General features: G+C 51.5%; 1 protein-coding gene across 3 annotated transcripts in view; it reads right to left on the bottom strand.

Annotated features, from left to right (window-relative positions):
- Positions 1 to 14,100, bottom strand: part of TRPV1 (transient receptor potential cation channel subfamily V member 1) — a 26,141-nt gene extending 12,041 nt beyond the window's left edge. For 2 of the 3 annotated variants that reach the window (XM_006761492.2, XM_006761491.2), the window contains exons 1-11: positions 13,814 to 14,100; positions 12,705 to 12,871; positions 12,480 to 12,632; positions 11,889 to 12,029; positions 11,444 to 11,742; positions 9,130 to 9,309; positions 7,232 to 7,390; positions 5,967 to 6,062; positions 4,694 to 4,764; positions 3,082 to 3,247; positions 2,608 to 2,674 (exon numbers count right to left, since the gene is read on the bottom strand). In XM_006761492.2, the coding sequence (XP_006761555.1) occupies positions 2,608 to 2,674; positions 3,082 to 3,247; positions 4,694 to 4,764; positions 5,967 to 6,062; positions 7,232 to 7,390; positions 9,130 to 9,309; positions 11,444 to 11,742; positions 11,889 to 12,029; positions 12,480 to 12,632; positions 12,705 to 12,871; positions 13,814 to 14,100 (1,786 nt within the window). The remainder of the gene's footprint in view (positions 1 to 2,607; positions 2,675 to 3,081; positions 3,248 to 4,693; positions 4,765 to 5,966; positions 6,063 to 7,231; positions 7,391 to 9,129; positions 9,310 to 11,443; positions 11,743 to 11,888; positions 12,030 to 12,479; positions 12,633 to 12,704; positions 12,872 to 13,813) is intronic. The other variant, XM_006761493.2, reaches the window with a different exon arrangement.
- Between the last annotated feature and the right edge of the window lie 1,611 nt (positions 14,101 to 15,711).

Below are 15,711 nucleotides of genomic sequence, written 5' to 3'. Positions count from 1 at the left end.
ATGGCAGCCCTGGGCCCACACCCACTGTCTCAGTCACACCATCTGCCTGCACCTCTGAGAGGGCCAGAGCCACCCAGGCCAGAACCACAGGCTAAGCAGCCACACTCTGCACTCCTCTGTGGGAACGGTGGTCCAGAGCCCGAGAGCTTTTGTCGCAGCTGTGCCCGTGGTTACTGCATAACCACTAGCTAACCCATAACCACTATCTCCCATAACCAGTATCTGACCCATAACCAGTATCTGACCCATAACTTGTATCTGACCCATAACCACTATCTAACCCATAACCAGTATCTGACCCATAACCAGTATCTGACCCATAACCAGTATCTGACCCATAACCAGTATCTGACCCATAACCAGTATCTGACCCATAACCAGTATCTGACCCATAACCAGTATCTGACCCATAACCAGTATCTGACCCATAACCAGTATCTGACCCATAACCAGTATCTGACCCATAACCAGTATCTGACCCATAACCAGTATCTGACCCATAACCAGTATCTGACCCATAACCAGTATCTGACCCATAACCAGTATCTGACCCATAACCAGTATCTGACCCATAACCAGTATCTGACCCATAACCAGTATCTGACCCATAACCAGTATCTGACCCATAACCAGTATCTGACCCATAACCAGTATCTGACCCATAACCAGTATCTGACCCATAACCACTATCTAACCCATAACCACTATCTGACCCATAACCAGTATCTGACCCATAACCAGTATCTGACCCATAACCAGTATCTGACCCATAACCAGTATCTGACCCATAACCAGTATCTGACCCATAACCAGTATCTGACCCATAACCAGTATCTGACCCATAACCAGTATCTGACCCATAACCAGTATCTGACCCATAACCAGTATCAAAAAAAAAAAACAAGCCCTAGCCCGTTTGGCTCTGTAGATAGAGCGTCAGCCTGTGGACCAAAGGGTCCCTGGTTCGATTTTGGTCAAGGGCTTGGTCAAGGGCACGTACCATGGTTGCAGGCTCCTCCCTGGCCTGGGCCCTGGTCAGGAGGCAACCAATTGATGTGTTTCTCTCACATTGATATTTCTCTCTGTCTTTCCCTCTCTCTAAAAATCAATGGAAAAATATCCTCGAGTGAGGATTTAAAAGTAAATAAATAAAATAATAATAATAAAGCTGCCATGACTCCCAGACAAAGATTTCAACATGGGCTGCAGGACAGGGACAGTTACGTGTGAACCATGTAATAGCGGGACTCAGATGAGGATCAAAAAATCATGTGGGTGTGTCAAAGGGCACAGGAGCCAGCTTGAAGGGGCTCCCAATGACAATTTCTCAGACAATTTGAGCATCAAACTAGATAGCGATAGTAAGGAGTTATAAGCCATTTTATAAAGTGAGAACCCATAAAAAGAAGAATCTATTCTATGAGGCTATATTTTGGTAGATAAATAAATATATGTAAATGGAAAGTTCTCCCTTATACCAGCAAATAAATGTGGAAGGAATGATGGAGTTAGAAAACCATTATTTTGACAATCATTGGGATTAGGTGACTCGGGTGTGAATAAATCAGTGGATGCTAAAAGAATTGAATGAAAGTTTGATGAGAATATTTACATAGCCTCAAAGCCCCGCCTTGACAATAACTTATCAATCACCAGGGGAAAGAAAAGAACCTGACCGTGGGAGAATCTGGCAGACCCACCAAGACAAAACAGTCAAGGCTAACATCACCAGGAATGGGACACGCAGACACCGTGGGGCCCCCAATACAAGGCAGAGGAAGGCACACCTCACTTCCTCTGAGAGGCTGACCAAGAATGCACCCCGGGATCTGACCATGAGGAAATGTCAGACAGACCCAAATCGGGAGCCATTGTAAAAACTGGCCTTGACTCGTCAAAAATGCTAAGGTCACACAAGACAAGGGAGGTCTGAGGAAGTGCCGCAGATTGAAGGAGACTAAAGAGGCATGACAACTGAATGGGGTGCATGATCTGGGATTTTCATTCCTGTGAAAGACGTAATTAAGGCAAATTATGAAATCTGAACAAGGTTAGTAGATTAGCTAATAGTACTGTACAATGTTCATTTCCTGATTTTGGTCATTATACTGTGCTTAGAGCGGAGAATGTCCTGTTGTTTAGGAAGTACTATTTTGTGGTAAAGGCTGATCTTGTCTGATCATAAAAAACTTGCTCTCAATTTTTTTAAATGGTGTGTGTAGTGTGTGTGTGTGTGTGTGTGGCAGGGAGAGAAAGTGATAAAAAGAGTGGCACATTTTGAGGAATCAGGATAGAGTGTAGAGTGTTATTTGCACTATCCTTTTTTAAAAAAAAAACACAAACTTATTTTCCTTAAAAAACAAAAAACTTAGCCAAAAATGTAGCTGTCCTACAGGCAAGTAGCACTTGCCACCTCAAAAATTACTTAAACATTTTAGGAATAACATTTCCAGGTTCTCCTGCTCATTTCGGTGTGTTTTGTCCATCCACTCTGCCATCTGTAAACACACATCCCAGTGGGGCCCTCCCTCCCGGCCCCTGCAGAGTCCTCAAGGAGCTGAGGTGAGCAGAGTCCCTTCCCCCACCAGCCCCGACCAAGCCTGTTACCTGTGGAAAACCCAAACAAGAAAACAAGGTAGACAAACATGAAGCGACACAGGTCTCTCAGGATCATCTGCAGGAGAGAGCAGCTTGTCAGAACGGAGTCCTGGCCCAGGCAGGGCCGAGGGGTTCGTGTTCAGCCCAAGTGGAACCCGAGCACATGCAGGAAGAGTGTTTGGTAAGGTTGTAGCTCAGGGGTCATTTAGGAATCATCCACAGCTCCCCCCACCTGGCCTTTGTTCTGGCAGCAAAGGGGGTCTGTCTGGTAGGCAGAGGGTCAAGTTTCAGGGAAGCTCCCAAACCCGGGTCAACTCCAAATTGCCTGATTGGGGTGTAATTAGCTGGGGAAGGAGGTCTTCAGCCAAACCAGCATCTCCTCCGGCAATACAGAGAGGATGGATGAAGTTTGTGGGACCGGGTCCCCCATTCCCGTGAGGGAAACGGGCTCTGTGGAGAACCCCCTCGGGCCCTGGCACCCACCTTCTCAATCATGACGGCATAGATGCCCATCTGCTGGAAGCCACGGGTATAGTAGAGCATGTTGGTCCAGCCCATGGCCAAGGAGAACACCATGGAGGCCACGTACTCCTTGCGACGGCAGAAGTACAGCACCACAGTCCCCAGCATGAACAGTGACTGCACAAAGCTGGGGGTGGAGCGACAGGAAGCGCTGTCTAGGGGCACCCAGGAGGCCTGGCAGCCCCACAGACAGGAAGACCTCAGCTGCCTGGGTCTCTCCTCGGAGGCACAAAGTACGGGCCATGGTGGGAGGTAGCCTGGCTGTCCTGCCTCCTTTAGTACATGGTTCTCAGTGGGAGCAGTATTGCCCTGACAAATGTTGGTTTGGGGTGGGTTGGGGAGTGAAATCGTATGCTCTTTATACAGAAAGCACAGATATAGATAGAGTACATAAGCCACCATACGGTATATTTCTGGTATTAAAATTTTTATGGGAGGGGCAATTGTAAAAAAATATTATCTAAAAAGGTTGAGAAACACTGCTTTAGCCCCAACAACCTTCCTGCCCAGTCCCCAGGAAAACAGCCTCATGGATAACAGAACCTAGGAGGACAGGCCACGCTCTCCTGGGAAACCACAGGTAGAGTCTGATGGTCACACCCTCAAACACAAGAGCAGAGCCAGGGAAAACGTCCCCCAACCCCCTTAGGCTAGTGGGAGTGCCCACATCAGAGCCCTGGACAGGGTGGACGTCTGGATGATCCTATGGGAGAATCTGCTCAGTGGTCCCTTCTGTCCCTATTCGTCCCAGGCTTCCTTGCTCATCCTGGCCTCCTCCTGAGAGCTCTCCCGGCTGCACTAACACTGTAGACCACAATGACCACCTCACTCCCACTGTGTGAGGGAACCCAGCAGAAAGCTGCCACTGTCCTGAGGGAAGTCTATTGAAAACGGATGTCAATAAACAGGGCCCATCGATTGAAGTTCTTTCGGAAAGACAAACCCCTGCATTTGCAGAACCTTGGCCAAATAAGAGCTGGTGCCAGCTGAAGTGGGGTAAGGGTTGCCTCGGGTGGAAAAATAGAGTCCCCATATATGGATTTTGGAAGCCGGGAAGCAGTGGACAAATGGACACTCACTTAGTAGACCAAGAAAGCCAAGCCTGAATCATAGTGAAAGCTGAGAGCCAACTCTTTTAACCAAGGAGCCTCACAAAGCTTAGGGGCCTCTGGAAGGGAGGTGATAAGGTACCTAACATAAGAAAGAGTGGAGCTTTTGTTGCCAAAGAGAGGGTTTTTGGATACAATTTAATCAAATACCAGTGAAAGCAAAGGATGGGAAAAATGAACAAGGGTGCATCTAACTCAGACTATAAACCACATGAGCCTGTGAAGCAGGTCTGGCATCCCCTAGCACCTGGTCCATACCTGGCACAGAGTGGACCCTCGGTATTCATTCACCCCAAAGCGTTTATTAAGTGCCCTCCATCATTCATTCGACAGGTTGTGAGGTCCTACTATGTTCCAGGCGGAGTGCATGCGAGAGAATGAGTGAGAGCTGATTGCTGTCACCTCAGGACTGGGCCAAAAGATGTTGTCTGCTACTGAGGCATCACAGCCAAGGGGTCACTTACAAAAGTATCTCACTGTAGCTGTCCACAAACAAGGACTTCAGTGACGGCCGCCTCTGCAGGAAGTATTGAATCTGCAGGTAAATAGACAGAGTAAGGTCCCAGGAGAGGTTAGCCGTGGCTCAGTGGTGAGCACCCAGACTGCTTCCCAAATGGCACCACATGGACCATGGGTACGTGTCCAAGCAGAGGTTTTCGAGGGAGGGGGAGAGCATGGGTCAGGCGAATGGGGTCATGTTACGTGACTCGGTCAGGAGAGAGTTGCACAAATAGAGAGTGCAATGACAGCTATAGCTAGAAGTAGAGACAGGAAGGAACATCGCCAAAAGCTATCAACTGTGGTGCTTGAGTGATGAGATTGGGCAATTTTTTTCTTCTTTTTTAATTTGAGCTTTTTTCTTAATTTTAAGTATGCATTACAGTAAAATTTCTTTAAGCAGATTAACCAGTGCTCTCCCCTCCCTGGAAACATTCTGACTTGATGCCCACGGCCCTGCTGAATGCTGGCGGCTCTAGGAGACCCTCTCCAGGACACCCACACTCCCTGCCCTCCCATCTGTTGATCCCGGGTTTGCCATGAGTGCTTTTTGCCTGTTGCAAAAAAAAAAGCTACTGCAGTGGCTTTTATTTTATTATAATATAAACTATGAGAGTGAAAATAAAGGTAATTGTTTCCGTGAAGACAGAGAGTCTGGCGATTTAGAAAGATTCTTTAAAGGTTACTTTAAAAAAAAAATGGATGTGGCTTAATGAAGGGGGGAAAATCACAATAATATCAAATTCTTTGTATATGTGACAGTGATCCTGCATTCAAAGAAAAGACTGCTCTTAGAATCAAAGAATGGCCAGGGAATGTGCATCTATGAGTTTTCAGTTAAAATAAAATGGTTCCAGTAAAACCCGTAGATTTCTTTCATGGTTCTGAGCTTTAATGGACTGTTTTGATTAATTAAGCAACTACCAATCGTGATCTATCTCTTAAGAGGCTCTCCCTCTACTTCTGTAATTAAATGTTACATTTGGTAGCGATCCCTGGCTGTCTGTATCCAAGACTGACGGCCTGCGGGGACCCACCTATGGATGCCCACCCTCCAGCCCTGAATGCCTAGAGCCCTGAGTGCCTGGTCCGCTTCTATCTTCACCTCTGCATCCCTGGGCTCCGCAAGCAGGGCCATTTCCTGCCCGAGGAATTAAGCAGTGAGGGAGCACTGAGTGGTTCTCCTGGCTTTTTGTTTTGGCGACAATGGACATTCACAGTGTGGAAAGGAATGCTTACCCCTCGGAAAAAAAAGTAGACTCCCCCTGATACAGAAAGAATCTCTCCAGTGACTCGGAAATAGTCGCCAACAGTGTATCGCAGCTTAAAGGGAGGCTGCAAGGTGCAGAGAAGTTAGTGACTCCATTCACTCATTCACTCACTCATTCACTCATTCATTCATTCGACAAACATTTTCCAGGTGCCAAGCTCTGTGATTAAAACCCAGCCCCTGCCTGAGAGGCTCAGCTTCCATCAGGAGAGAGACACGAATAAAAACAGTACACTATTATGGGGACACCCATATGGACGCTCTGTGGAACCTGATTCCCAAAGTGGCGGCTCCAGGTGCCAAGCAGAGCGTCCATACAGTGCCGTGCTGTCTCTCAGACAAATCGCAGCCCAGCCCGGAGTCCCGCTGGGAGGAGGGTGATGATAGAGGTGGAAGCACTCTTACAGGCCCAATGCCACCAGCGTCCCGCCCCTCCCGAGGACGGGGGTGAGCCCTGGTCTCCCAGAGCTGTCAGGGTTTCCCAAGGAAGGGAGAGACACCCCACATGATGTGTCATCCTTGTGCTTCAGCCACCATTTCCTCTTAGCCTCCCGTCAATGTTTCATAAGCGCTGGTTCGCTAGTCTATCTTATTTTCACTCCTCTTTTCTCTTAAAATGAAGTCATTAAATGGCCTTAATAGGTAGATAGAGATCAGGTTTCACCCAACTACGAATTTGAGTTTCTAAATCAAATTTGCAAGCAAGGCACCCTGGAAATAAAAGCAACAAAATTAAGTGTTTGGGTATTAATTCAGAAACTCGAGGGAGTCTATGTTTCCTGCAAGAGGGAAAAAATCTGGTCTTAAGCTGACCTGATGGATGGCCCAGGACCTGGCACAGAAGAAGTGCTCAAAGGTAGACGCCCAGGGAATGGATCATGAGCGACGAGTGAACAAAGGTGGGCGGGTAAGCAGGATGGCAGTGGGCTTAGGGCTTATGCCAGCCCAGGACCCTGTGGACACCCGGCTTAGGGGAGAGCTACTTCCTGAGCCCTAATTCCTGCATCCTTTCTAACCTAGGACTTCCCCTGTGCAATCAGGGAGGGACCTCAGCCGCACAGAACCAGAGGCTGAGGGAGCAGCAGGGCACAGGAGAGAGGGCAGGTTTCCAGGACAGCCCGGAGAGCAGGAGAGGAGTGCAGGGCCCAGCCTGGGTCTGGGGTCCTGGGGGTCATATAGGAACGCCCATCCCCTCTCCCCACACCCCACGCCGAGGCCCGAGCCCAGGCCGCACCAAGCCGTCCACAGGCCTGTAGTAGGCGGCCGTGGTGAAGATGATCATGTACAAGCAGTAGACGAAGAAGTTGAAGTAGAAGATGCGCTTGACAAATCGGTCCCACTTGTCCTGCAGGAGGCGGTTCAGCGGCTCCACCAAGAGCATGTCATGGCGATTCTAAGGGAAGCAAAGAGAGGTGAGGCTCACTCCCCACCAGGAACCCCCTCGAGTCTTCATTAGTCAAAGGCACTCCTCACACCCACATCTCTGCACAGGACCCACCATGACCCTGCCCTCGGCCCACAGAGCCGCTGTGGGTCGCAGACCTGAACCGGCAGGCCCCTCTGGGCCTCGTGCTCCTGTGTGTACAGTGAATGAGGGGTGAAACTGCACACATGACCCTAAGTGCCCCTGACACCCAAGAACTAGCAAGTGGTGCCCGACATTCTATGCCCATTACCTTTAATAACTCACTTCTGAGCGCCTACATCCTTAGTATTCCCACAATCATGGGAAGAGGCTGGCACAGGCAGAGTTTGGCACGAGGCTGCTCGGGGAGGGGCTGAGGCCAGGTATGAAGAGGCCTCTGGGTTCGCACATTCCCAGGCTGGGGTCAGGCGGGCTATCCAGGCAGAAGTGGTAATGACCGATGCATGAGACTGCAGGCAACTAGACCAGTGGTCCTCAACCTTCTGGCCCTTTAAATACAGTTCCTCATGCTGTGACCCAACCATAAGATTATTTTCGTTGCTACTTCATAACTGTAACGTTGCTACTGTTATGGATCGTCATGTAAATATCTGATATGCAGGATGGTCTTAGGCGACCCCTGTGAAAGGGTCGTTCGACCGCCAAAGGGGTCGCGACCCACAGGTTGAGAACCGCTGAACTAGACAGTCTTCGCTGCAGTGGGTAGGGCTGTGCCTGGGACATCATCATTACATGTGTGCTTTGGGGCAAAAGTCTGGTACCCAGGAGATCTCTGTTCAAATTCAAATATCCCCGGATGGAGGAGCCAAAATCAGGTCATCCCAGCCTCTTCAGACTATTGAGCCCACCCCAACCCCCCAGCCCTAACTTGAGCACCTCCAACGCGATCCTTGTTCAGTGTCTTCTCGAGTGACTTTGGGAATGGGAAGCTCCCTGCTTCCTCAAGAAGACTGTGTCACCCCAATAAATTCAATTTTAAAAATTACATCAATGAGAGAGCATTTTTTGCCCCATTCACTTGAAGTAGTCTTAAAACAATAAAAAGATTGACAATACCCAGGTGGGCAGGGCTAAGGGCAACTGTGTACCTATTGATGGTGGCCAAATGCATTGAAAAAGTCTTTTGGAGGACAATTTCACAGTAGCTATTACAATATTAAAATGTACATACTTTTTGACTTGGCAATTCCAACTCCAGATATCCTTCATAGAAAAAATCTCAAACCCATGCCAAGTGGCCTGTAGGCATCGTAGTAGCAAAAACTGGAAATAACTCGAACGTCCTTCTACGGACATGTCTCCCCATGCCTGCTGTGGAATACTATGCAGCCCTGTTTTTAAATGCAGCAGACCCATGTGGACTGATATGAAATTGTCTGCGAGACACATCAGTTAGTGAAAATATTGGTTGCTCTACATCATATATAGCATGACCCCATTTGTGTAAACAAAATGAGGGATAAAAGGAGGATTCTTTCTGTCTGTGTGCTTCTGATTTACCTTGTTAAGGGAATATCATTGTATAGTGTTTGGTGATGAAGAAAAACATTCAGGGGGAATGAATGGGTTGATGAGGCTGCAGGGCCTAGACCCCCCGGGCAGTGGGTTTTCACTGATGAGAACACAGGGAGCCGCCCCAGGGCGGGCTGAGGGCCGGGGTGTGGTGAGACCAGAAGCCTTCCTGGCCCCAGCCCCGGCCCACTCACAGGGGTCTCACTGCTGCTGTAGGCGATCACCTCCAGCACCGAGTTCTTCTCGCAGGTGTCGATGCAGGACAGGTCGTAGAGGGAGGAGTGCACGGGCCCGTAGGCCCACTCGGTGAACTTCCGCGACAGGTGCCTGCACTCCGGCTCCTGGATCTCCCTCTGGAGAATATAGGCCAAGACCTGCCATGGGGGTACAAGAGCCTGTTAGAGACCAGCCTGGTGCCCGCCACAGGCTGTGTCCCCACTGGCCACCAGCTCTGTTTCAGGAATAATCCTGCTTCCCAGCCCACCTGGAAACCCCACCCAAGCACCTACCCCCTTCCAACAGCCTCCTGCAGCCACATCAAGTGATCACACCTGGCTGATCACATCCATTTTACCCCCAACGTCCAGGTCCCAGCACCCTACCCTCTCCCCGTGTCTTGTTGGTGATACTCAGAGTTAGAAATCAGAAATGGTGCCCTGGCTGGTGTGGCTCAGTTGGTAGGAGTGTCATCCTGTACACTGAAAGGACATGGGTTTGATTCCAGGCAGGGCACATACCTAGGCTGCAGGTTCGATACCCCGTTGGGGCATGTTTCTCTCTCACACTCTCTCTTCCCCTCTGTCTAAAAAATCAATGATAAATGTCCCAAATGAGGGTTAAAAAAAAAAGAAATGGCCACATGTGGACTTGGGTTGGTAAACACACAATACAACATACAGATGAGGTATTATAGAATTGTACACCTGAAACCTATATAACTTTATTAGCCAATGTCAATCCCAAAAAATTCAATTTAAAAACATAAATAAAGTTCACAAGAGCCAGTAGTTTAAACAAATAAAAGCATCTCTTGTGATAATTAGATTAAATGCTTATGTTTACATTTAGGTTTGCTTCCGTGAGACAGCAAATGAGTCTAAGTATGGAGAACTTTTTTTTTTTTAAACCATTTGCAGTGAGAGAAAGCAAATCAGTAGCTGTGTAGAATGGGACAGGAAGACTAATTGCAAAGAGCAAAAGAGAACTACTGGGCAACAGCAGTGCTCTGTGTGTTGATTGGGGTGGTGGTTGTAGCTGTATACACATCAAAACTCTTCAGACCGAGTACTTCATGTTGTTGTTGTTAATCCTCATCCAAGTATATTTTTCTATTGATTTTGAGATAGAGTGGAAGAGAGGGGGAGAGACAGAAAGAGAGAAACATCGATGTGAGAGAGACACATCCATCGATTGCCTCCCACACACGCCCTTCAGTCCACAGGCCGAGGTTCTATCCACTGAGCCAAACCAGCTAGGGCCAGACCAAATACTTTAAATGTTTCCATTTGTTTGATGTGAATCACAGCTCAATAAAGTTGATTTAAAACCATTAAAAAATGGCCGAAACCGGTTTGGCTCAGTGGATAGAGCATCGGCCTGTGGACTGAGAGATCCCGGGTTCGATGCTGGTCAAGGGCATGTACCTGGGTTGCGGGCACATCCCCAGTGGGGGATGTGCAGGAGGCGGCTGATCGATGTTTCTCTCTCATCAATGTTTCTGACTCTCTATCTCTCTCCCTTCCTCTCTGTGGAAAATCAATAAAATATATATTTTTTAAAAATGAATTAAATGGCCACGTGTGCAATGCTGGGTGCTGCTTGGCTCTCACATTTCCCCTGGCTTACTCTACCCCTGCTGGAAGCCGATCCACCCTGGCTGCTTGAGGCAGTCTCTGCAGGGATGTTTCAAGGGACCTTGAAATGGAGATGAGAAACGCCCTAGCCTTTGGAATGGAATGGATGGGATTAAGATCAAATAGGATAAATGCAGATGTAAGAGGACAATAGGGGAAGGAACCTGGCTAGGAGAAGAAAGGGTGTTTCCCCAGGGGAGGATTTTTATCTGTAAACCCTTTAACTGAGTGTCAGAGGGGTGGTTGGTCGCTTTGATCTTTGTTTGGAGTGACCTCCTTCAGTTACTTCCTTGTAGCTTAGTGGAGCAATAGAGTAACCTTTGAATGGAGATGGGAAACCCCCTGGCCTTTTGTATAGAATGGATAGGATTGGGACCAAATAGTATAAATACAGATGTTAGATGACAATAAAAAAAAGAACCTGGCTATGACGATCACCTGAACACTGCCTCCGTGTCATTCATTCTTCGCCGACTCCGTCCACACCTTTGGGAACCCCTGGACCCACTAGGGCTGGACCCCAGCATACCCCCACCCTACTGGCTGCTGTGACAGCATCAGGACTGACACTGTGCAGTGTGTGATCACAGGCATGCACAGCGAGGCGGGCAGTCCGCTCCCACAGCATCCCAGCTCCGTGCAAAGCCCTCCCTACCCCAATCTTCCCGCTGCTGGCAGCCAGGGCCAGCGGTGTCAGCCCCTTCTTGTTGGTGAGCTCCTCCAGCTTCAGTGTCGGGTGCAGCTTGGCCCCCAGGATCAGAATCTCGTTGTACATGCTCGTCACAAACTTGGTGTTGTCGGCCGTGTTGTCGGCCACTTCCACCAGCGCGTGCAGCACTGTGTTGCCCACCGAGTCCCGGGCACTGATGTCTGCGGGCTGCCAGGAGTTCTGCAGCAGGAACTTCACAATGCCCAGCTGGTTGGTGCACGCGGCCAGGGAGAGGGGCAGCTCGCCTGCAGCCAACACAGGAACACAGTGGGCCTTGGGAATAGATAGCCTGGCCCTGCACCATCTATTCCTGTTTCTCCCTCTGTCTCCACCCCAAACCCCCCCTCAGCAATCATCACTAAGTCACGGGTCTGCCACCTGGTCTCCCTACCAAAGTAGAAGCCAGGCCGCCCTTTGGTTTTCTTAAAGAAGTCCCCATTGGCTGCAGCCTGGACGTCTGCCCCGTTCTCCACCAGGAGGGTCACCAGTGCCATGTTCCGCCTCTCGATGGCGATGTGCAGCGCTGTCTGGCCTGTGGAGGATTTGTGCTGTTGGCTTTGTGCTCATGTCCTGTAGGGGGTGCCCAGATAGGTGCTGGGGAGGCCTGGGCAGAGAGTGGCGGATGCCCGCCCCCCCCAGTAGAGGAAGACAGGCCAGGCGCCCCTGAGGGAGCCCCTGAGGCAGGACTAGAGACCTTCAGGAATGGGGACACCAGACTGGAAGCTGGAAGAGTCACAACTGCCCAAGGATGAGGAACAGCAGCAGAGAAGGAAGCCACCAGGTCAGGAGCAGCAGGTCCACTGAGGGGAGGGCGCGACCCTGAGCACCAGGAGGAACCCAGCCAGCAGCTGGGGGGCAGGGACCCCAGGACCAGGAGATGCCGGCTTGGTGGCTGGGACAGGGAGTAAGCTGCCCAGAGGCTCACCGGTACCCTCCTGGCCCTGGGAGGGCTGGTGGGAGCTGAGCCGCCCCTGCCCCTCACCCTTGTAGTAGCTGTCTGTGTAGCTGGCGTTGACCAGCTCCGTCAGGCTGTCCGTCTGCCGGGCGATCTCCAGGAGCAGGGGGATGGTGCTGTTCTGCCCGTCGTGCAGGTTGAGCATGGCCTTCAGCAGACAGGTCTTCCCCGTCTCTGGGTCTGCAAGACAAAGCGAGGGTCAGAGCAGGTGGCAGCGGGGGTGCGCCCGGAACCCACCGCCTCCGGGCCCACCTTTGAACTCGCTGTCCATAAGGTGCTTCTTGCTCTTCTGCAGGAAGAGCAGCAGGCTCTCCAGCTCCTCGCAGTTATTCTGGGCGACGGCTTCGAAGATCTTCCTGCGGTCATAGAGCTTGAGCTTCCGCTCGGTGCCAGCTGGGACGGAGTCCTGGGATGACTGCCTGTGGGCCAGAGCACACCCTGGTCTCCTCCACTGGGCACCCTGGGGCCTGAGGCTTTCGGAGCTTGTCAGGGAGCAGGACGACACCCCAAGGCACTCCAAAAGGAGAAGACGCATGATATACTAGTAAACCCACCCTCCATCGAGGTGACTGTCCAGGAAGCAGGTGTAACAGGGAACAGGGGGTGCACGAGCCCCCATTCTGTCCCCACCCTGCCTGTAGGCACCATCTACAAGCATGTCCAACTCACGGCCTGTGGCCCACCGGCTGCGGGTGTGACATGCTTGATCTAGAACGTCTTTGCTGCCACCACTTCCTCCAGCAGGCAGGCCCCTCGCTTCTCTGCCTGCTCCGGAGCTGGGGCTTAGAAGGCAGTTGCCTAGAGGGGCTGGACGCAGGGTGTGGCTGGCTCCAGCTGACTCAAAAATCGTCCTCACGCTGGCCTTGGAGGAGGCTGGAGGGCTAGTGGGCCCCTCGCTGGAGCTGTTTTGTACTCTCTGTCTAAAAGCATATCCTGTCCTTAAGCTTTCTGGCTGGAAATCCAGGAGTCTGGGCTAGTGAGCATTCCAGGCCTGGACCCCTGAGATCAGCCGGCAGCTAGGGATCCGCATATATGCCAACACCCCTTGGTGACCACTCAAGGTCCTAGACCAGCCGTGGGTAAACTACTGCCCGCGGGCCGGATTTCTATATGTGACACGTCACCAGAGTTAAGTTAGGGTTTTTCAAAATGCTGACACGCCAAGCTCAAAAGGTTCGCCATCACTGTCCTAGGAGCATAGACGCTGGAATAGACAACCTCTGAAGGCTCCCAGGCCCCCAGCTCTATGACACTCAGCCCATTAGCTGGAGCACCACGTGGTGTCTCCAAGTTTGGGGCCTTAGCCAGCTGAGCCAGTTGGCTCCTGGTGGGGAGGGAGCCGGGTTCCAGGTGCTGCTTACCTGGCACAGGTGGGGCCATCCCCCATCTTCTGGACGACGACCACAGGGCTGACTGTGATGGCCGGGCAGGAGGCTGGCTGCCCTTCCTCGTAAGAGCAGTCCATAGGAGAGGCCTCTTCAGAGTCACACTTCCCAAAGAGCCGGCTGCGGCTCTTGGCCGTGGGGAAGATGCTGGGCTTGGCTGGAGCTGGCCTGGAGTTGGGGTCTCCCTCCAGGGGTTTTGGGTGGGAGTCTTCTTGTGGCAGGTCCTCAGACTCCCCTGAGTCTGAACTCCCCCATTTCTTCATCCTTGTCCAAGAGGCAGCCTGCGGGCAACCACCAAGATCGAGTTTGTTCCCAGTTCAAGGACTGTAGGACGCTACCCCCTAACAACCCTCCTTGCAAAGGCCTCCATGAAGCAGGGCATCCCAGAGGTCCAACGCGGCTGCCCCGGGCCCCCAGAATGGAAGCTCTCAGAGGTGCTGTACCCCCCCACCCCAGAGACCCAGTAACAGCCCCAGGGGCATCAGCCTCTGGGAGTGGACGGGCCCCCCAGCTTGGAGGCAGCAGGCTCTGAGGGACTGGATGGGTCACTCTGAATGCAGATGATACCACTGCTCTGCATCCCTCCGAGATCAGATAAGGGAGACAAGGGGCGTGGCTGTCTTGCTCTGCGTTCAGGCCAGAGGGCCAGCTCAACCCCAAAGAGCCGAGCAGTCTTGTCATGGAAACAGGATGGCTGGCGGACATGTTCACATTCCAGTCTACACAGGCCCTCCTGCCCCAGGCATCCCATCCTCACCACGCCCTCCCCTGCCTTGCTCTTCCACCTGGCTGCTGCAACCATTCAGTTTGTAGAGGGGTTTTTTTTTGTTTGTTTTTGTTTTGTTTTGCTTTGCTTTGGTCGTTTTTTTGTGAAATTATAATAGGCCAAGCATCCTGGCCCTGAACCTTCCTACCTTGAGGGGCTGGCGGGCCTTCGGGCCTGAGCACCTGGAGCTGAGCTGGCAGTGAGGGCCAGGATGTGGGGTCGTAAATGTGTGGAGATGCTGTTTTTCACACCCTTCCTAACCTCACCTCCTGCTCTTCCCTCCACCTGGCTGGGCATCCCCACACCCTGGGCCCAGGACTGCCCACATCTCAATGGTCTTTGCTCTTGCTGTGCCTCTCCGTGGGGTGCTTTCTCCTCCTTTTCTTCAGATGCCACCTCTCTTGGGGTCCAGTCTCTTCCACACCCCCTAATCCCTGCACTGGTCATGCTCCTCCCCCTCCAGAGTGTCCCAGCTCGTTGGCCATCGGTCTCTGAAGGCCCTCTTCGCACGGTCCCTTCCTAGGGTCTAGGTCTCGAGACATGCATTTTCTCTCTTTTTTCTTTTCTTTTCTTTTTTTACTTGCAGTATGTTGAAGAAGGGGACGAATATGACTACAAGCCTTGAAACCACACTTATCCTGATCAAATCCCACCTCCAGCTCTCACTGTCGAGACATGCATTTTCCAGTGAAATTTCAGGCAGTAAATCCCAGAGCACATGGCGGGGTCCTGCATTAAATCAGCTGTGATCCAACGCCCCGATCCCTGCGGGGCGTGAGGCAGTCTCATAGCTCTGTTCCCGCGAACAGGACAGACAGCTGGCTGCCGGCCCATTTCCCCTCCTGCCTGTTATTCTACTTCCCGGAAGACCAGAGTCTTTCTCTGATTCATCCATCAGGTGGAAACCTTGCAGCAGGAAGTGCTCCTGGCCACAGGAAGCCCCACTTGCAACCACTCACACACTCACTCAGCCGTCACTCAGCGCCCGCCTACTGAGTCCTGCGGAGTGCCTGGCCCTGTGCTGGGGAAACCCAGAGGACTCAGACCCCATCTGAGACAGAAACCAGGTGTGGCTCAGGTGTGGGGATGGCAGGAGGGGCCAGGGTGC

This window comes from Myotis davidii, unplaced genomic scaffold, assembly GCF_000327345.1.
Source record: "Myotis davidii unplaced genomic scaffold, ASM32734v1 scaffold638, whole genome shotgun sequence".
Classification (NCBI taxonomy): Eukaryota; Metazoa; Chordata; class Mammalia; order Chiroptera; family Vespertilionidae; genus Myotis; species Myotis davidii.
This window is presented reverse-complemented; position numbering and strand designations above follow the sequence as displayed.